General features: G+C 46.6%; 1 protein-coding gene across 4 annotated transcripts in view; it reads right to left on the bottom strand.

The window, feature by feature from the left end:
- Positions 1–202: 202 nt before the first annotated feature.
- zbtb46 (zinc finger and BTB domain containing 46) overlaps positions 203–22,539 on the bottom strand; it is a 68,939-nt gene continuing 46,602 nt past the window's right edge. For 2 of the 4 annotated variants that reach the window (XM_030423205.1, XM_030423203.1), the window contains exons 4-7: positions 16,923–17,204; positions 11,772–12,097; positions 10,352–10,394; positions 7,434–10,230 (exon numbers count right to left, since the gene is read on the bottom strand). In XM_030423205.1, the coding sequence (XP_030279065.1) occupies positions 9,440–10,230; positions 10,352–10,394; positions 11,772–12,097; positions 16,923–17,204 (1,442 nt within the window). In that variant the 3' untranslated portion in view covers positions 7,434–9,439. Of the gene's footprint in view, positions 4,649–6,292; positions 6,481–7,433; positions 10,231–10,351; positions 10,395–11,771; positions 12,098–16,922; positions 17,205–22,539 lie in introns of those variants that run through there. The other 2 variants (XM_030423207.1, XM_030423206.1) reach the window with 2 other exon arrangements.

Below are 22,539 nucleotides of genomic sequence, written 5' to 3'. Positions count from 1 at the left end.
ATTCTTTGATGTTTCCTATCGATGGAATCGTGATGAAAATGTGGCTGCAGGTGACAAATCGTTCAAAGAAGGCGATGTCTGATCGATTGACTGACTTTATTCCTTTGTCTCTACTTTCTTTGACTTGTCTATTCCGCCCCCTTGTGGACAGCGGGTGGTTATGACCGCACAGGAAAAAAAAAAAAGGCACAGCACACAGTGGTCACTTCTTTACAGCAGCAATTTCAAAATTTATTGAGACTGATTGGTTTTTGCAAATAATAGTCAAGCTAATTTCTTCCACTAAACATGAAGTTAGAAAGAGGCTCAGACGGCCGGCGGGCCAGCCCCAACATCAAAACAGGAGGCTCATGGTTGGCTGTAAAAATGTTTCGTGATCAGTACTATCAACCGAAAAAATATCTGCACAAGAGCACTTAAATCTGCCCGAAAACAAAACAGGTGTAAAAACAGGACAGTTTTTTTTGATTATTTAACACATTTTGTTACAAACACAGGTTTATGATAATCATCAATATAAAGTCAGTATCATATTGAACAATATTCCCAATGAAAATAAACAAACCTCAAGCTTCAAGTGCGACCTTTTACAAATTAAAGACCCTCTGAAACTTGAGAGAAAATAAATAATATATAATAGTAATATAAATTCATATATATGAAGGTATACACACATCACTCTTAGTAGAAGAACAAAATCTAAAGTAAAAAGCGCCAATTTGAAATATAGTATAATATAGATATACCCATATCTATGGCTTCATGATTTTGCACGTGTGAATCAAGCTATACAGGCTAAATGAGGATTGCAATTTGTACACGTCTAAGAATACCCATATTCATCTGCAGTAGAGCAAACAGTTCCAGTTTTGCATCGTGTGGAATGAGACAGTTGTGTGCAGATGCCGAAGACGTCGCTTTGGTATGACAAAATGAGCACAGGCATGCAGTTAAGACCACGAAATCAGGGCACAGAAGGTCATCAACACACGGTGGGAAGGAGAATCTATGGTCGCCCATCATGATTCGTCTCTTTGAAGTTTTACCCTCAAACAAACATTTTTCTGCACCTCTAATCTGATCAGTCGCTTTTTTTTTTCCTTTTTTTGTTGAAGTATCTCTATCCGTCGACACAGACACGCATTCGTCAGACACTCTCACAAGCACACGGGTGAAATGTCATTGAGGCACATATTGAGGGGTTGATGGCAGACGTTTTTTTCCTGAAGTACAACCCAGTATGAGGAAGAAGACATACAGTACAGGTCGTGAAAAGAGCGCAGGGTCCGGGGGAGTCACACATACATCCAGATGTCTCACAGTGGCCCACAAGAGCACCACCGGACAGAGATTTGTCGCCGATCATGGGTTCCTTCCATACCCACCTTTGACATTCATAAAAATCCTAACCCCCATTGTCTTTCTTCTTTTTTTTTTTCCCACCCAAAAAACTTACGACTATTCGATAAATGGGTCAAACGAAAAAAACACAATAAATAATACAAATAAAATAAAGATATTTGCCAGACATGAAGAAAGCATCACAAAATCGCATTGCACTGAGAGCCTTTTTCTCAGCGGGGGTTGATGGGAGTGCACGGCACCTGTAGCTGAGAGGGCCTGATGTGTGCAACCTGCACTGGCAACGAAATGTTTCCCAGAGTTACTGCTGCAGCGCTCGCCTTCCCTTTATGTAAAAATGAACTAAAGAGTCGAGGCCAGTAAAACACCAGCGGACAGAAATAAAGCATGTAGACTCCACTCTCCGGGTTTTTCTGTCTGCATGCCATGTTTCTTCTTGATTGTGTGTCATGCAAGGCGTGAGACAGTAGAAACTAGCTCGCTTTTTAAGATGCAGTCTTCTAAAAATCTAGCCGGCCCTTTCACACAGCCCTTCATATTCACAATAATACCATGACGTGTGCACTTTTTTTTTTTTTTTTTTTTTTTTTTTTCCAAAACTGTGACAAATAGTGACAGGTTCCAAAAAATAAAAACAACCCAACAACAAAAAACTGTTAACCACAACGATAAAATCCAAAAGAGCACCTGCACACACGGACTGTGGAACAAAAGCACTTCATGTATACAAGGTACTAGATTGTTTTTGGTTCGATATAATCAATTAGTGTACATTAGTGATGCAAAAAAGCGTGTGCTGAATATATGTTATTTTTTTTTCAATCAATATCTAACAGAGAAGTTTTGACGGTGAAGTTGTTTTTCCCCTCGGTAAAAAAAGCAAATACGACAGAAAAAGCGTAAACTGGCACAATAAAAGGTTTGATAAAAGCCCCATGGCTTGCTGTCCACAACAAGGCAAAGTATAAAAGCTTTTTTTTTTTCTTATACAAGATATAAAATATCAAAAAAAGAACACACAATAAAGCTTAGCATCCAGCACTTAATAATAATTAATAATAGTAACATCAACAACAGTAATCATAGTTCTGATAATCATAATAATAAGACATGTCATCTGCCTCACTTGAATTGTCAATAACATGGAAATAATCTTAAGAAAATCAATATAGACTTTTTTTTTCCCCGACACTGGACACTCAAACATTCTTGCATACGCTCAACACACATCCTGTTCTACCCAACGCACACAGAGCGAGAGGAGGGAAATGACTTCTCATAAAAATTAAAGGAATCTACAAACAAGGTTTCTCAATAAATAGCTGTTAAACAAAAACAAATTAATATTACACTCTCTACGAATATCAAACTCGGAACTTTCAAGCACAATTTTTGATCCTCTTCTTTTTAACCTTACAAAAGCCGGAGAAAATATATCACAGAAAAAGAAAAAGATAAGCCGTGGAAAGAGTCTGCATATTCTGTACTTGAAGAAACTGGAATTACATGACTGACCAAGACGTGAACAGGAGTAGAAAAAAAAAAAAGAAAACGTTTTCAAACAAAAGGCAGCTCCTCCTTCTGGTGCGAGAGGCGGGCCTCTCAGGTCCTAACGTCACATCCTCCAGAGACAGCGAGAGAGACGGAAAGAGTTAATTAGTGAAGGTCGCGAGGATCCCTTTGTGTGCTTGTGTCGAGTCTTCCAGACGGAGGACGCAGAAGATGGTGTCCACTTTTTTTGTATAAAGAAGGTCAAAACCATTGAATGCACTGTGAAAGTCTCTTTCAATCTCTCTCCTTCTCATACACACACGCACACATCACTCTCCTTTTAAACTCCAAAAAGAAATCGTATGTACATTAGTCAAATCTCCAGAATTGGTTGGAATGGACTGATAGAAACTGTGTGGTAAACTTAAGCCGAGAAAAAGATTAAGGACCCCACTGAAAAGGCAAAGGCTATGTATGAACAGCGATCTGCGCGAAGATTCAGTGATTCTTTTATATCGTGATAACAGTCAGGAGGACATGAAGTATATCCTTAAAGGTAGGTGCGGTCACCAAGTTGTTTAGGTAAGTAAAGATCAGATCAAAAATGTAAACCACGGGTTCAGGGCTTTGATAGGAGTCAGTTGTCATTAAAGTGCAAGTCTGTGGCAGTAGGACTCTGCATCAACGGTGTGCCATCGGGCTGCCCCGGTCCTCCGACACACGTAGCTTTGCAATAGATTTAGACTCTCCCTTCACTTTGCAGAGAGACACTTTCCCCCCTGGAACATTACAGCCGAGGTGGGACCAAAACACCTGCCCCAAACCCCGCCCCCAACCCACCACCCCCACCCTCCTGGCTATTTCCCTACACTGTCAGTGATCCTTGGTTTCCATGGTGATTGTGATGGCAAACATACAAAGTCGCAGTCTAGCATTGGCCATGTCCTTGGCAGCGTCCTCGTTGATTCCTGTTGTGACAGAGTAAAAAACTACTGGACTCTGGCCTGAACCCTCAAGAAAAAGAAACACAAAAAACACTGCATCAGAAGTAAAGGAGGTAAGCAGAAAAAGCCTTGCACTCGAGCCATCCCTTGACCGCTCTTCTTCTACTATGGCAGTCAAGGTTGAGAATAGCCTAAGTGTGTCTGTATGTGTGTGTGTGTGTGTGTGTGCGTGTGCGTTTTTGAGTGTGTTTACATCATTGTCGCGCGTCACCCTATAGCGTTTCCGTTCAAAGAAAGGCCTGCCCACGGTGGGACGAATGGGTAAAGAGAGCAGAGGATTCTGCCCCGAAAGATCGCAAGAGATCTTCAGAGATTGGTTTGACGAGCCACTAACGGGAGCCGGACAGATTCTAGGAGATCCAGGCGAAGTCCCTCTCGCTCCCATTCTGCTGCTCCCCTTCCTGTGCTGAGGAGTCGCTCTCCTCCTTCTCATTGTCCAGTGCTCCGTGTGTCTCAGTGGTCATCCCTGAGTCCTTCCACTTCCCCCCTTCCTCCTCCCCTTCTCCCATCATCTCCCCATCCCCTTCGACCATCATCTCCTCCTCCCCCTCTCCGTCGCCGTCGCACTCCGCCTGGTCGTCGTGGAAGCGATCACCAGGATACAGCTCCTCCTCCGGAGAGATGTCTCCTCCGGCCTCCCCGTTGTGGTCCAGCAGGGCGGCCATGCCCCGGCCTGAGCAGTCGGCGCAGACGCCATGACGCCTCGAGCCGTGTTTGATTCCGACGCTGGCTGCTGACATGAAGACTCGGCTGCACACCTTACACACATACTTCTTGTCTTTGCTGTGGACCTGTGAACACAGAAAATTCAACACTTTAGCTGGCGCTCAAGTTGTGTCGACCCAACATGACAACACCCACTGGACGACTGATTTTGAAGCCTCAAATTTGGCATTATGGTCGTCAGATTTGGATGAGAGGGTAGAGCTCAGGAGGATACGCATCGCTTCGCTTTGGTCCTGACTGGATCTGGCCAAGCCGAGGATTGAAATCTGTCATGTGTTGATCACAGGCCAAAAGATACCTTTTCACATGAGCTTACACTGGGGGAGAACCGTCTGTTAACTGTGTCAACCAAATTATTCGTCCAGATAACATCTGGAACGTATAAAAGAGCCACATGATTAAATATTTTATCCCCATTGAGGTCAACGGAGGGCTAAATCGGAAGTTAGCTGGTGGAAATCTCTTGTGCGCCTGATCTATGGATCCCAGAAGCCGTGCAGAAGATCTAGATAATTGTATACCCGTATATTTAATGTGTCATTGAGCAACTTTTATTTGAGGGATCAGGGCTATGTCCAGATTTTACGCAATACATCCATGAATCGGATCAATGGCTGCTCTCCATTACTTTACTAAATACTAGGAAAAAATAATATCATCCGACAAAATAGTGCAATGGAACAGTCACCCAGGTAGGGGCGACCAAGCCTGACCTCGCTAACATACAAGCACGTGACATCACAGCAGTATGATGTTACTGTAAGCACTGTTTGTGTTGTGAAACGTACCGAAACAAAAACTTTCGTAGGTTCCATTTTCATTTCTATTCTGCTGATGTATGCTTGATAGAACTCTTTGCGAGCATGTAGTACAAGGCTTCTCCTCCTCTCTTTTTCAAGTCTGCTAAGCTGTTAAATCAGCTGCTGTAGTTGCTTGTGAAGTTCAAACACTCATCATTAAAACATCCGTTTGCTGCAGGCGTCCACTTTTCCTGAGCAGATGCACTGGGGCACACCATGTGCAAAAAACGTTTCTCTAACTGGGAAAATTCACATGAACGACAACTCGGGAGAATCTGAGAAAACTGTTGGTACACGATTTTGCCGAGCCAAAACATAGCTGATGAAGGTAAACATTGGGTTAGTGGGAAGAAACTTGTAACAAAGTCAGGCATTGCACATCAAGTTTTGGCTCACAGGATCTGTAACATGGTATTCTAGGTTGTAACCGTTAATGCAAAACAACTTTTTTTTTCCACATTCTACATTGATGCTCATGAACACATCGGAGGACAGCAGCATTTAGATTGAAAGTTGGGAATAACGACTCAGACGTATCGACTTCCGTCTTGAGGACATGCCGTGGCAGTGACTTGGCAATCTCAGGGTAGCTACGCCCAAAAGCAAACGTAGCTTTATCGTAATTTTTCTCCAATTTGGACCATAATTTACTGAAACGAATATCATGCTGTGTTGAAGAAGGGTTCAAACTATCAATCAAGACCATAAACCAGTTAGGAAATTGTGTGCAGTAACAAATCAAGTGAGAAGTGGGATTATTTTCTCATAAGCTTACAATTGCAAGTTTTTTGCAACCAGTGCTTGCCATTAGGTTTTTAGCACATTTGGCTTATTTCACAATTTTTTACACATCACACATTTGTTGTGTGTTTTACTGCCCCCTGCTGGTGGTCGCATGGCTGCACTTACCAGCGTGTGCCGCTTCATGTGCTCCCTCCTGGTGAACTTCTTGCCACAGATTTCACAGGGGTAGGGCCTCTCGCCGGTGTGGGAGCGCATGTGCCTCTTCAGGATGCACTGGTGCATAGCAGAAAAACTGCAGTAGGGGCACTTGAACTTTTTACGGATCACCGTGAAGTCATTCACTGGAGAGACAGAGGGAGGAAGGGAAGGGAGGGAGGGAAAAGGAAAAAAAATAAGATTAGCGTTGAATGTAGCTCGTTTAAATAAACCGAGACGTCACTTTTCTGTTATTACATTTAATTAGCGGCATGGTCTAGAAGTGTACCATCAATTCCCATGGCCACCCCAATCCCAGTCAAAGCTACAGTTGCCCTGGCAACAGCTCTTCCTCCATACTAAAGCAATAAAGGCAAAGAGATACTATAAACACGACACAACAGTCAGTCTGCCTTAGTTGCTCTAGAAGGTCTCCGCTATGGACAGCAAAAACACAGACGGAAACACAAACACAGACAATGACAAGAGGGCTGAAGGCTGGGAAATAAAATCACACACACAAAGGGAGGCTTCAGCGGAAAAAATATAAATAAGAAATAAAAAAAATAAAAAAAGAACTAATGCCATGTCCCCCATCTTTGTGTAGAGGTCTGGTAAGCCAATTATCTCAAGGTCTAGACTTAAATGGTTGTTAAGCCAGGTGAAGGGCATCCAAGTAAACAGATTGTGCGTGTGTGTATGTATGTGTGTTTGTGCGTAATGCGTAAGTGTGTGTGCAAAGAAGAAGCTCTACAGTCAAGGCGTACAGCACACGACCATGAGAGATCAGGGACTGGATTTTATGAGCAGACAGGCACGACAACACACACGCAACTGTACACATCTACTGCTCATAAAGGAGAGGTGGGTCAAACACACGGTTCAGGGTTAGAAGCTTTAAGTGATACAGTATAATTACCTCCGTCTGCAAATTGACTTCTGCTCTGATTAAACACTCGAAGCACAAAAACATGCAAGTAAACGTCAACTGCACAACACATCCGAGCGACTTATTCATAGAGCGGCAGGTTAAAGACAAACAGAGGAATATTGTGACCGTGTGAATGTGAGGCAGATATAAAAAAAGATTTTTAAAAAAACTGCAGAGAAGTTTTCACATTTGTTCCATCACAGTTTAATTACAGCATAAAAACTACAAGCAACAATGTCACTCTTGTTTAGAAAAGTACATATCTTTGTACAGTACATGGGTTTTTTTTTTTGTTGTTCGATGAGAAAAAAAAGTCATGGTCTAGAACGCAAAATATCTTTCAATATTTACAGCAACACATATTCAAACTCCAAAAAACAGCCAGACGATTTTTGCCATTTCTTCCTCGATGGCTGGCTCTGCGGAGTTCCTGATTAGTTCCTGACTTCTCCGAGCGTGCCAGTCTGCTGCAGCCGCTGCCAGGACAGAGTGTGCTACCTGAGAAAAGGGATTTTGTCTTAGGAGGAATTTGGCATTTTCCCATGTCGTACACATATAACGAACAGCAGCGGGATGTATTTCCCGACAGACACGGGCTCTGATTTAATGGAGCACGCAGAAATTATAGCTCTTTATGTTGGGTGCATTAAGAGGAATAAAAAAACAAAAAACAAGTGGAGTCTTCCCTTTGGGTTTCACAGTATGGGTGCACACAATAAATCTTTATTAGTTGGCTGTATCAAGAAAATATCTTGGGTTTTATAGTTGCAGGGTTTGAGAAATTTGGCAGAAATTGGTGTGAATTTACATTAGCAATGATTTCGAAGCCAGTGTTCATGCTGATTCCAATATCCTGCGGCTCTGTAACACCCTCCACCTAACTCCCTCACCATCTCCCTTATTCATCTCCACTTGTCTTGCCTCTCCCCCCCCCAAACACACACACACACACACACACACACACACACATTTCCGTCTACTGCGTACTCACGGCCGCACCATTTTCTGTCTGCAGCGGTGACATCACTAAGCTCATCTGGTTTAAAGGGCATCTGGCCCTCGGTCCCCACACCTCCTCTTCAGAGGCAGGGTCAGGGGTTAAGAAGGGCCGGAGCCGTGAAGGACCAATTACTGTCCAGCTCCAGCCACTAGAAGACTTACAGATCTGGGACAGAGGAGATGGACACAGAGAGAGAGGGAGAAAATGACACCACCCAACCCCCATCTGAGCTGCTACACGGCCATTGTTTTAGCTGGCTTTGTCTTGTTGGGCACATCCCCTCCATCTGCACTGGTCAGACTCTAGGTAGTCATTTCAGACTGACGACTGAGGACACGCTTCTACCTGTCCACTGAAGGTGGATCTGTGGTAGAAAATTGCTTTGTTTTTCGTTATTCTCTGAGTTAAAAATAACCGCAGTCTTTGCACACATATTACAATAAGTTTTCTGCTTTCTTTAAAATTAAGTAAAAAAGGGGAAATAATCTGCTTTGGTCCTTCAGTCTACTCTTATGCTGCAATGCCGCAAAGTTCCTGCAGGTGGTGTGGTTGTGTGTGCTGTGAGCCACAGAGACGCCTGGCAGATATGAACTGGGTCTAAGTGTCTTTGTGCCCTTAATGCAGGGGTGGACATGAAGATAAAGATCTCTCTGCCTAAAAAGGAGAGGAGAGTTTAGTCAGACTGGTGACTGGCTGGCGACGGAGAGCCAGACAAGTGGTTTAGGTCTGGGAGGCGTAAAAAGACGCCCCCCCGTCTCTCCACCCGACACCACAGCGGAAAGTGATTCACCTGTTCATGGGTCCAGTCAGTGCACACACACACACAGACCTAAAGATACTTTTAAAAAACTGCATATACTTTCAGTCGGTTATTTAAACAGGACAGCTTTGCATAGCAGTTGTGCGTTGTTGACATCTGAGCTGTCAGTTCGTGTTAAATCGCCCATTAAAAAATAATAGAATGACATCAAATTTGTAAAAGTTGGATAAAGAAGAAGAAAAAGAGTCCCTCAGTGCTTATACTCATCTCGAGAGGCGTTTGATTTTAAAAGGAACTCTTCCCTTCTCAGTGCAACAACACCACAGAGCATTTTTGGCATGAATGTACAGCACATGTGACGATATGCCGCTAATTGATGGGCATGAATTGTGTGTGTACATAAGCCTGCAGCCTCTAGATCCAGTTTTAATTCTCCACATTGATGCTGAGATTATGATTGTCAACTTTCATCTCCTGAGAGAGCCTCCACAGTGAATCTATAACCCCGCCCTGAGACATTTCCATTCCGGTGCTGCCTCCCAGTAGAGAGCCTGGCACTGACCCCACTTGGCAGCACACTTTAACATGTGTCGCCAGGTTCTTCTGGGTGCTAAAAGCCTTGGCACAGGCAGGGCAGGTGTGCCCTCTCTCTTTGGAGTGTACAGAGGACAGGTGCCTGTGCAGGTCCGTGCGGTCTCTGAAGTGTTTCAGACAGTACACGCACTGCATCAGCTTCTTCTTGAAGTGGATGGTCTTCTCGTGCCGATCGGCGTTGGATTTGAGGGTGAAGCTGGCGGGGCACTGGGAGCAGAGGTAGCGCGCCGGCGTTGGCTCGGCCACTGCGGGGCGGTAGAGAGAGTGGTGGAGATGGAGAGGCTGCGATTGCGGCTGGTGGTGGGACTGAGCTGGTTGGCGGTGCGGGCCCTGCATGCCTGGCCAGTCCAGGGACAAGGCCATCAGAGAGAGGGTGTGGCGGTACTCGTGTTCCCTGAGATGATCCAGGCTGCTGAACAGCCGTTTGCACAGGGAGCAGGCGAACCCCTGCGAAGGCCAGGCACCAGGCTCTGGCAGGAATCTTTTGCCTGACCCAACCTCTTCGGCCAGTCCCCTAAGCCCTTTAGTCCCTCTGCCAGCCACGGACACTGACGCAGGCACAGTCAAGCCACCAGCACAGCTATCCTCGTCCATCTGATCCCTCTCGACAGGAGACTGGTCACCTTCCAAGGCCAAGACAGCAAGAAGGAGAGTGAGAGGGGAAGTGAGAGAAACAGATAAGGTGCAAAAGGTACTCTCTGTGAACTTATCTAGACGTGACAACCTTTAAAGCCAAAGCCATACCTGTGACGTAACCTCTTGCGTCGTCTTTGTCTTTCTCGCACTCCTGTAAGCACAAAACACCCAGTTATGTCACGCACACACGCACACACACACATCTGTACGGTCTGTATGGAAATGTCTGGGCATGCAGGAGGCAGGCAGGTGAGACAAGCTGCAAAGACAAGCTTTTTTTTCGTCCACACATGTGAGAGAAACAAAGAAAGGAAGAGAAACAACAGATCAGAATGATGTAAAGACACAAATAAATTGTAAGAGATCAGCAAGCAAACAAAGAAAACATCATGTAAATAGCCGACAGCTCCTGGATGCTGTCCTACCAGACACAGAATGAGCCGCTAGGTTGATCTACAGTCTTCATAATATCATCCTCCTGACACTTATACACTCAACCCCCACCCTCACCCCCACCCCCCGGGTGTCAGCAAGGTGCACCGAACACCTGTCCCCCTCGCTTTTTCTCTCATCTACATCCCATCTACACTCTAATCTTCCCAACCATCCACTCCGCGCAATTCCCTCACCCCCACCCATTTCTTACACTGCCCTTCCACCACCACCACCACCTCCTCCTCCTCCTCCTCCTCCTCCTCTCTAAGAACAGAACACCATGCACTGGGCAAACAGATGGCTTGTCCGTAGAGATAGGGAGGCTTGTTGGGAGGCAGGTCCACTGAAATCAAATGCTACTCCTTAAACGCTCACCACCACCACCAAACACACACAGATTGGCACGAAACTCACATCCACACATGCTCACACTGCCATGCTCACACACACGCCCACACTCACACACACACACACACACACACGCCGAACAGAACAAACAATTTCCTGGGCTGCGAGAGCAAACCTCTCATTGTCTACTTGTATTGATTCTACTCAGTCTCATCTCACTGCCTTGCCCGTTATCTGCCATCTCGAAGCACAGGCTGGCATAGTGACTAGATGTGTCATCTCTAATGTAACCACTACAAACTACCTTTGCGGCTAATGCCGCTCAAAGACTCCTGGCACGACGGTGAATTTCGGGGTCTAGCTATATTAAAAAAATATTTGATGAAGAGTGAAGAACTGGAAATCTGAAAGGAAGAGAAAGCAAACACGGAAAAAAGAAAAAAGAAAGACAGGGAGAGAAAACAGTGTTTTTCAGTGTTGGAGGAAATCCACACGGAGAGGGGTTGAGAGATTAATCTCCAATTCTCCTAATAAAAAAACCCTACCCCACCCTCCCACCGTAGTGCTGGTCATTTTCTATTCTCCATCACCTCAACCCCCCTCAGTGTGTGTGCAGAAAAACAGGGTGAAGCTGCCCCCTGGATGCTTCTCTCCACTCGCTCGCACAAACTTTTTATCTGACTGGAGAAGCGCTACCCAGAGAACAGCCTCCGCCCTGGAGATGAGCCAGGCTCTGTGCGCTTACCTCAGGCAGGGTGGAGGGCTCCGGGCCCTCGGGGGCCTCTTCCACTTCCATGTCCAACCCTTCTGAGCGCAGTGGGGGTGCCCCAGCCCGCAGACCGGGGGACTCCAGGGGCCGAGGCTCAGAGGGGTGCAATGGCGTGGGTGGAGTGGGTGGGCAGTATGCTGATGTTGATGATGGCGGTAGTGGTGGTGATGGTGGAAGATGAGGAAGAAGAAGAGGAAGAGGAGGAGGAGGAGGAGGAGAGGAGCCAGCCCCCTGTTTGTTATGAATAGTGGCCCCCGTGGCCCCTGGCCGGAGCGTGCTGCAGTAGTTGTTGGAGCGGAGCCCTGAGGAGCACAGGAAACGAGTCTCACCCACCCACTCACGTACAACTGCAACTCTGCTAGCAGCTGGCCACCAGAACACAACGGGAGAGAGTGGGCAGGGGGGCACACAGAGGCTGCCAGTGCTACACTATCAAACACTATGGAGAGGGGGAGGAAGAAAAACTCTGAAGTTTCACTTTCCACCAGCCGAGGGGAAAGGGTTAGGGCTTCTCTCTTTCTCTCTCTTTTTCTTTTCGCTCCTCTGCTCTCCTTCTCCTTCCACCCACATGCGTGCGCAGAGGATGGCAGCGTGTGTGTATGTTCCGTGTGAGAGAGTGTGTGCATGTGCTGTGTGAGCGAGTAAAATGCATATAAGGAGAAGGGCTTGAGGATCCTCTGGAGCGTGGAGGGAGATTGTTTTGGAGAGGAGCCATCTTGCAGCTCAAGTGAAGACTTTTTGTACACGCAGGGTAAAGGACGACTACATCGACCATGTAGGATGTTTACCAGCAACAAGTTAAGGCACGCCGGATAAAGAATTTCACATTTCTTCTTTCACTCTCCATTACTATTCACACAGAGGCTCCTTTTTCTGCTGCATTAATATCAACACCCGCTGCCACTCGGGGTGCATCTCGTTTTCTTGTGAATCAAAGTTTAATGCGCAGGTTATTCTGGATGGATGGTGTGTGTGTGTGTGTGTGTGTGTGTGTGTGTGCGTACGCGAGTATGTGCGAGTGTGGGCAGTTTTTTTTGGGGAATGTCTCCAGAGATATGCAGTGGGTTAGCCATTCATTGCCCTCCTCTGCACAACGGACAGAATCACACAACCATGAGGCTCGACCATGGACGGATTCCTGGAATGTTAAACTACCGCGCCCGACACTCCCCACTCCCACTTACTGAGAACACACACAAATGCTTCACTCCACCCCCCCCCCCCAGATCCCGCCAGGATGGACAGGAGGAACAACACTAAGAGGGAAAATGGAGACAGAGCGAAGTGATGAGCTACAGGTGAAACGGAGACGCTCATTAGCAAATGGTGTTCTGGCTGCGTAAGCCCCCACCACCAGCACCACCACCAACTATGTCGACTGGGTTAAACAGTCTCTTCCCAACGAATTCCAACATACGAGTTAAGATTTTTGCAATCTTGTCAAGCCGAGTTTAATATTGCAGCCGTGTCTGGCAGGCTGTAAAGAACACAAATAACAGCAGGCTGACTCAGTGCACAGCGACAAGAGTAAAAGACTGAGAAAAGAAGGAAAAATACACAAAGGCAGAGACACTGAATCACCGTGTCGTCTCCTCCACCTGCCATTAGAGAGCGGTCAAGAGCAATTAAGTCTGTTTTGGCTTTAGCGGAAGCAATTACTGTAAGGTGATTGACCGATTGCCAATAGCCAATCAACCGAGACTTGGTAAGTCTATCTGGACGAAATGGTCAGATAGGATTGTCGTTTTCCATGGCCGGTTGGTTAAAAGGCCCCTTTAGCAGTTTAATTCCACTTCTATTGTTATACAAATATGATGGAGGGAGGCGAAACAATTCTAGAAGTGGAGCAAGGCTGAGTGATATATCAATGTGATATCTTTATCCTGATTTTGGATATCGCACAACGTGGAACTGTGTCTTTTCCTCATCTTAAAGGCTGCATTATAGTGAATATAACTTTCGTCTTACAGATTGTTCTAATATCTGCCCACTTTGTCATTACATCTACATTACTACATTTGAGTAGTCATCAAAAATCTCACTGTCTTAACATTTTCCTTAATAGTCAAGCCTATAGTATTGTCACAACATCTATATCAAGGTGCAAACAGTGTGACACTTAATTTTGTCGCTCAGTCCTAGCGTTTATGAAGCGCCTTTAAGGAGATGTCACAATATCGAGATGTATATTGTTCATCATGATAGAGCCTAAAATATTCAGTTGGACAAACTGTGTGTCACAATGATAGGAAAAGATCATAAAACCTGTGGAGAATTAGCTATGGAGCCACCGGGAGCTACAGTACAATACGGTGCGAGTCACTTTTCAATAGTAGCTGTGAAGTGATGAGAACAGCCAGTGAAGAGAAAAGTTCAATAATGTCAGTATGATCCCTATAGTTAATTGGACGTTCTTTACAGCTGGTGCGCGGTGGCGGTGTGGACACGTGCGCGCTCGCGCGGGGATGGTCCGGCAAAATCCAATGTCTGGCATTGATTGTCTGACGCACAAAAGGGGGTAGTGGGGCCAAATCCCAATGATCTTAATTGGATTCAGGCTGATTGACACACAGACTGGTTCCACTGTATTTTGGTATTCGACGTGACAGGAGGATGTAGATGAAGCGTTTGAATCGTGAGCCCTGTCAACAAGGCAAGGAGCCGGACCAGAATGCAATGTTAGAGTGAGAGAGGTATTCAGCGGTTAAACTGTGACATCGATTCTCAGTTTGGGCTGATTTTGGATGTATGAATCTTTAGGAGAAACATGTTTTATTAAAGAGTCAATTATACAGGAATGAGAGAATGAGAAACAGCAGAAGACGGAGAGAGGGAGGGAGGGTGAGGGGGGGACGGAAGCTCTAAGTCGAGGCCTTTTTTGCTGATACCAAGTGGTCTCCCTTGAATTGGGCCAGGTGACCTTGCTCTACCTCGTCTCGGCCTAGATCAATACTTTCCCAGGATTTTAAAACCAACATACTTTGATGCTCCACAGTCGAAGTAAAAGAGGGGGAAAGAGACAGGAGTGAGACAAATAAGGAGGAGCTGCAGGAGCCGGCCAGAATGGGAGGGAGCGAGGGAGAGTGTGAGGGATGAGTGTTAAGGAGGGGTGAAGGAGAAATGGATGAAGGGAGGGAGGGAGGGAGGGAGGGATGGATGGCGTGAGGGGGAGTACAGGAGGGAGAAAAGGACAGGAAGGATGTTAAGCAGGGGTGAAGGAGAAGCAGGGGAGGAGGGGGAAACAGGGCTGAATGGAGGAAGGGAGGGAGGCAGGGAGCAGCGATCTGTCAAACCATGCAGACTTATCCTCCGCCCAGTAATCTGAGGTACAGTGTTTGTTTATCTTCTGTCCTCATTTAGACACAGGGACAGACCCGGGGAGGGAGGGGAGCTTGTTGGCCATCTCGACAAGCCCATTTCCCCAACCCCTATTGTGTAGAGAATTCAAAATAGGGTTTGGCTAACCAAAAAAACCACCTCCTTGGTGACGGCTGAAACACAGCTATAAGAGTCATTCAACGTGTGTTTTTTTTTCTCACTATGCAGGGAGCAAACGATTAACATTCTCTGAATTCTCTAAATTTCCTATTCATATAGTCAAGGCTGGGTGTATCTGTGCAGCGTGAGCACGTATCAAAAAGCCTCTCCTCTTTTTTTTTCTGGAGCTTGCGAGGCTGTCTATCTGTGCTGTGACAGCATCTGATTCCGCTCTTTAAGCCAACAGAAACATCTCAATCCCACACACTTAACACTTGCACAAAAGGGGTGATGCGATGTGACGTGCGTTCGCAAGCGCCAATGTGCAACGGCGAACGCGCGTTTTGGTCTATTCAGTCTCGGCCCCGTCTTTTATTTTGTAGGTGAGTGGGGCTCAGCTCAAAAGGCGCGACTATGCTCCGAGTTGTACCCTTCCTTTGCTTTTCTTCCGCTCACAAAAACAGGCAGAACTCAGGACAAAAGATCCAATTACTAGTCGGTAAAAGCAAAGAAACACAAACACACGAATTGCACACACACACACACACACACACAAATGTGCCCACGCGGACATGGACTCGAGCAAATATACGCTCGCGCTGGCACACACACACATGTAGACACACTGACAGTTTAACACCCTCACTGAAGGCAAAAGAAAAAAAAAAAAACGGAGCGAACGCAGAAGAAATCTCTTGTTAACGTGGGCAAATTAAGCACAAACAAGGAATTTTTGATTTTATCATGATCAGAAAAATGGCTCATTCTAAAGGAACTGGTGGAGAAAAAAAAGAGTTACTCTACTTCTTGTGCGGTGAGATATTCAGATACCCAGACAGGGAAGAACAGTCATCGATGGCTTAACACACCTGAGCATCGAACTATTCACAGATACTCACAAAAAAATGAATAAGGTTGAATTTCTATTGTTTCCTGTAATTTGTAATCATCACATTTGACCATCACATGTTTTTAGGGGACACAGTTTTCAAAACGCTCACTTATTTTGAAGGTGCTTTCGACAGGATGTGGAGGATTGTGCCCGTCGATGAGGAGAGGCAAATTGCCCAGTCGTTATTGGTGCTGAAGTACAAGGAGGTAAATAATATGTGAACAGTTGCTGCGGTCCTGTTGTGTTATTTTGCTGCTGTGAATTGCAGCCGTGGACCCACTGATACGCACAAAGAAACTGTCACATAAAAAAAAATAAAAAAATACAAAACAAATTTTCTCACGACAGCGAGAGCGATCCCAGCAAAATGTTCTCTCACTGAGTCACCGCTGACTAGTCATCACTGACATCGCCACGCAAACCTTTTACACACTCAAGTGGCACCACGCACACGCACACGTGCACGCGCGCGCGCGCACACACACACATGCGTTCAGAGTTATCCAAATACAGTGGCTGATGAGGGAAAATACTCTGCAGAGGAAGAGGATACTCATGTCAAAAGCGGTCAAGCCTGTATGTTTTATGTCTCACAGGTGATCACATGAGCAGGTACTCAAAAAATACACTAGTAGAGTCGAAGCAGTTTGTGTTGGAAGTCATGATGAGGCGTGTGGCTTGCTGGGTGTGTGTGTGTGTGTGTGTGTGTGCGCGCGTAACAATCAGTGTGAGCACAGTGTTAGTAAACAGTGACTTACAAGACAGGGAGTGTCCTCCTTTGGGCAGGTACTCATACAGCAAGGGGTTATCATCTCCCATCATCTCCGCCCGCAGTGACAGCAGGCTGTTCTTACTCATCAGCGCCGCCTTCAGATTGGCTACGGACGAGATCGCTCCGCCCCCGGCTCCTCCCCCGGCCTCCTCCGATTCGTTGGGACCCAGGTAGTTGGGCTCTGTGGTCAGTGCCTCTTCCTGTTTGAGGAAGAAGTCGAGGCGTTCGCCGCGGCTGTCTGAGCTGTTGGGTTCGGTCACGTCTGCCCCTGAAGAGAGATGAAGTAAGAGAGCGTGGGTTAGGCTCCTCTGTCCCTCTGCAGCCATCAACCAAAATGTTTTTTTTGTGACACAACACAAATTAAAGCTGAGGAATTGAAGTAGGTGGTGAGGCACAAAACATTTCATACAGCCAGTGTTTCAACCTCATTTGAAGGATTACATGCGTCTCTATAGGCTGAAAATCCGGCCCCTCTTGGATTTGTCAAAGCGGATAAAGAGGACAGTGGTCAAACTAATAAACCCTGACACTGCACTTGAATAGTTGTGGGTTTTGTCAATGTAAAGATTTCACCTGACAGGGATAGCAGCTCGAGTGAGAAATACAATAAAAAACATCACATTAAAACCAACTCTTTCCACTCAGCCGAGTCATCGCTTACACCCAGTGTTTTTCGGTAGCAACTACCATCGCGTCACCGCTCTGAATCATCTCCCTCTCTCCTCAACTCCCTAACATACCTCATCATCACCAGTCAACAAAAATACAGGGAGATCATAAGGAGACAGAGAGAGAGGCAGCAGACACAGACGCGGTGTGTGTGCACGCGCGCCATGTCTGCGCGAGTGTGTTTAGCCGTCAGTGTCGTTGAAAGCGGAGTGTGTAGAGAAGCTGTCAGCAGCAGACATGTCGCTGGAGGTTCCACTGTAGATCTACAAGACTGTCAGACCACACTGCTGACGACAGCTTCGCTCAACACGCACACAAGCGCGGGCGCACACACACACACACACACACACACACAAAAAATACAAAAAAAACACACACATTCATTGCTTCCTAATTGACATTTAACTGATGACAGGTTGCTTTCTCCAACAAAGAAGCAGACAAAAATACACACCACGCACATCACAGGCTCAGAGGCTTTGAAAGAATGGCTTGTCTACACCTAAAACAAACACGACTTCGGAGCGCTAATGCAGACTTGCACGCGTTGCCTTAAGGGGAGGTGTGTGCGCATAATTACGCGTGATTGTTCCGGACAGAAACCTTCTGACATCCTAATATATAAGGCTACTGTCGCACAAAGCGCATGCGGTGACAGCTGAAATCACACTTAAGGGCTAATGGGGAATAAACAAAGTGGAGACAAGAAACAGGGGTGACGCGGGGGCACAGCGAGAACAGGGGGAGGGTGGAGAGACACAATGGAAGCCGGAGACCAAAAATCGCCCTGTTGTCCATTTTAACTACAGTCAGGTAGTGCTAAGTGTTCCCTGTGCAGCGCTCGTCTGCTGCAGGGGGAGTCAAGGTGACAGAGACAGTAGTTTGCCTCCACGTCTGGAATACCGATGGGTGTGCAGCCTCTTCGCTGCCTTCCTGGGTCAATGTTGACCACTCTGTCTCGCACACACACACACGCTCGCGCATGCCGTCAGTCATTTTTCTTGGCCAGTATAGATAAATGATCACAGGCCAGATGGATGGATACGCGCTCTGTATGCACGGTCGCACGTGCGGCCGTAGATCTGTGCGGCGCGGAGATATGAGTGAGATACCGAGGACGGAGGGATGGAGATGGGACGCGGCAGATAAGAGTGACACACATAAGGAATAATCAGCGGCCATCAAAACTACTCACGGAGGAAGATATAAAAAGAGGGAGATAAAGTGGGAGGAATGAAGAAAGAGGAGAGGAGGCACGGACGGAGAGAGAGAAAGAGAAATATATAAAGGCAGGGGAGTGTAGAAGCGGGGGTGTGGAGCTGTGGAGGAAGATACACACAAAACACACACGCACACATCCACGCACACCCACGCCCCAGCCGCAAAAAACACACTCACACACACACACACACACACACACACAAAGTTAATTAAGGTGGGGGTGTAGGGGTTGGCGCAAGGGGCATGAGGTGCAGGAATTCATTAGAGCTCTGCCCCCTCCTTCAGTGGGCAGCCCAGCAGCCACAGGAGTCAATCAATAACATAGATCTGCTGTGGGCCAACAACAAACACGCACAAACACACACGCGCGCGCGCGCAAAGACACACACTCGTGTGCACGTATATGGAGAAAGGAGAGGCAGACAAATGGAAGGAGAGGAGGCGAAGGGGAGAGAGAGAAAAGAGGGTCACCTCTGACCCCCATCTCCCTCCACTCATCTGTTCATTGGACGAGTGAACGACCCTTGACCACTTTTCCCAGCATCCCCTGGACACGTGCATCCACAGATGGAACATGTCCACCCTCCTCACAGTCATACAGTAACAATGCTTCAGTCACACACCGCGGATTCAACGGGCAGAGTTGTGGGAACGCTTTTTTTGAGATTTTCCTCGCACAAAAAAAGCATGTAATTAATATCTGTGTTTTTACTCATTAGCGAAAGGACGCGCTCAGACAACGTACAGTCTCCTGCTCTCCGAGGACTCATCACTCAGACCGCGCGTGAGATATTAGAAATTAGTATTCGGCTGACCGCAAACAGGCTTCCGCACCAAATAATCGGAATATACCACATAATCCTCCTTCACTTATGTAAGCTTTATCGGGCCCTGCATAGCTGGTGTCTTACTTAAACCTCATCCTGTTCCGACAGATAAAATCATTTACCACACCAGAAACAGTCGCACCTAATCCCATGCACGCAGCTTATGGATTTCATCATACGTGCGCCGGGTTTTGCTGAGGATTTGTAGACACACATATTGTGGTGTCTTTCAAAGGCAATAGGTTTATGTGGAGTTTTAGAGACACAGCGGTTACATCACTCTTTTGTGCACATATGCTGAGTGTTAACGTACCGGTTGTCATGAGACAACCTATGAATTTCAATAGCGTGGGGAATATGGCTTTGAATTGCATGGTCAGACACGAGAAACAATAGCGTTTTCCTCGTCTTCCCCCCCCCCATCCCTTTCTTCTGCCTTTACAATGCAGTGGTCTCTGTACAGTGAAGGGAATTTTCATTTTCCCCTTCATAAAAGAGTCCGAATAATTTAGATTTCTGCTTTCTGAAGAGATACTCCGTTTAATTTGGTTGCCATGGTAGCCCGGCACCCTTGGCTTCAACATTTATGCTAAATAAAACCCCCTTTTAAAAAGGAGAGACAAATATGTGGAAATGGTGGTTCTCTTTGTTCGTGTGTGTGTTTGCCTTTCGTGTGTGTGCGTGCACGCGCGTGAGCGATGCTGCGAGCTATGTGGGGGCTTGAGTGGGAAAAAGGCAAAGGCAGAATAAGACTTGCCGCGGAATAAAAGATGTGTGTGTTGAACTATACTTCAAATGTGTCGTGAGGGATACTGCATTTATCATCCATTGAGAGAGTTACAGCTAATGGATAGAAGATACAGTTTTATGTGCTGTGGTTGGAGGCTGCACTGTATATCTGAGTGAAGTGTGTGTGTGTGTGTGTGCGCGCGTGTGTGTGTGTGCGTGTTTCAAAAGGGAGTTGTGTTATTAGAGAGCGCACTTTGACGCAGCAAAGAAGGAGGAGAGAGAAGGGCCTGAAAAAGGAGGGAGGGGTCAGCTGACCCGGTTTGACCCCTGATCTTCTGTTCTGATTGTGCTCAAGGAGTGTGTCCGTGCGTGCGTGCATGTGTGTGTGTTTCGCCTCTGAATGAAGTCAAACGCTGTTCTGTGAGGGAGTTTCCATTTCTACAAACAGACAAAAAAAATTTTTTTGGGATAAATAAATGGATGGATAAACATAAATCACTCTAGTTGTGTACGCGCAAATGACCTGGCCGCTGACGGACACACTCCCCTAACACCTCCAGTTGCACAAACACACATACATACGTACGTACGTACGTGCACACACACACACACGCCACACCTTCAAATCAACAGAGACAGTAGCCAAACACAATGGAGAGAAAAAAGTCCAGGGTGGTTAAGCAACGAGTTACTGAGGCTTGTCGACCACAAGAGAGCTGTCAGAGAAGAAAGTAGGGCTTGTGTGCATGTTTGAGTATGGGTGTGCAAACAAAGGAGAAAGACTCTCTCACTGTGTATCTTTGTGTGTGTGTGTGTGTGTGTGTGTGTGTGCATGTGTGTGTGTGTGTGTGTGTATATGTGTGACAGAGAAAGACACAGAAAGAAGTCATGCCACAAGTCGGCCTTGGTTAATGGCTCGTCCAGCCCCGGGTTGGAGAGGACAAGGCATTACAAGAGCCGCGTCGCCACATGACTCCCGTCTTTTGCGTGACGTTGCGGCGACATGTTTCCAAACAAGAGCGGACAAAAAAAAAAACCCTGCGCTCCTTCACCTTTATTTCCACAAACAGCGCCGCGCACCGTACATGTGATTAGTGTGTGTGTGTTTGTCCTGGAGTGGACAAAGAGGGGAGGGAAGGTGGAACTTGCTTCCTCAGCATGCCAGAGTTTGAGAGGGTAAAAAAGTAATTTCAGCCGAGAAGGGGGAGTGAGGCACTAAAACAGCTCAAGAATTCAGAGGCAATTTAAAAAGCAGTGTGGGAGAGGGGAATGAAAAAAATGCTGGGTTAAAAAGGAGGGAGGATGGAAAGTAAAAGAGGTTGTTATTCTCTCTCCCTCTCTCTTTTCTCTCTGTCTTCCTCTCTCTCGCTTGCTCGCTCTCTCTCTCTGTTGTTTTTAGGGACTAGCCGGGCCACAACCTCTAGGAGAGATAGGGAAGGGTGGGTGGTGGTGGTGGTGGTGGTGGTGGGGTGTGTGTGGATAGGGAGGGCAAGCATAAATCAAGCAGAGCCTGAAGGCTTTAGAGGAGGGAGGGATGGAGGGGAAGAGAGTGGTAAAAGACAGGGAGGAGAGAGAGAGAGAGAGAGAGAGATGATGGTGCTGGTGGTGATGGTGGTACTGCTGGGGGCTCGGAGAAAAAGAGAGAGTGTGGGTGGAGGGGAGGAGAGGGAGAGAAGAGAAGAGGAGCACAGCGATTGCAAGAGTGGTGGGGTGAGAGGTGGACGGTGGGGTGATGGAGTGTGGGTGGGTGGGTGAGTGAAGGGGGGAGCGAGGAGAGGTGAGGGGGAGGTTACAGAGGCTGTGGGAAGGAGGGGAGGGATGAGTGACTATTGACGGTGGGGGTGAGTGAGTGTGTAAGAGTGCGTCTACAGTTATAAGCCTGCTAAATTTGAAAATGCGCGTTTTTTCCTCTATGTTTTTGGCCTGCTGACAACAACCGCGCTGCTGCTTCTGACACCTAAAACGAAGCTTTATTTCGAAAAAGCAGCATCGGAACAATGTGAGGGTGCTCGAAAAAAAAACGGACCCTGCACCTCCGAGATATACTATTACACAAATGTGCATGAGGGGCTGCACACATGAGGCTCTGAAGACTTGCTGCCGCACCGTCTCATTAACAATATCTTAACCTGCCGCCATGTTGTTATTTTCTTGTTT

This window comes from Sparus aurata, chromosome 7 (assembly GCF_900880675.1).
Source record: "Sparus aurata chromosome 7, fSpaAur1.1, whole genome shotgun sequence".
Taxonomy (NCBI): domain Eukaryota; kingdom Metazoa; phylum Chordata; class Actinopteri; order Spariformes; family Sparidae; genus Sparus; species Sparus aurata.
Note: the sequence above shows the minus strand (reverse complement) of the source record. Positions and strands in the feature narration are given on the sequence as shown.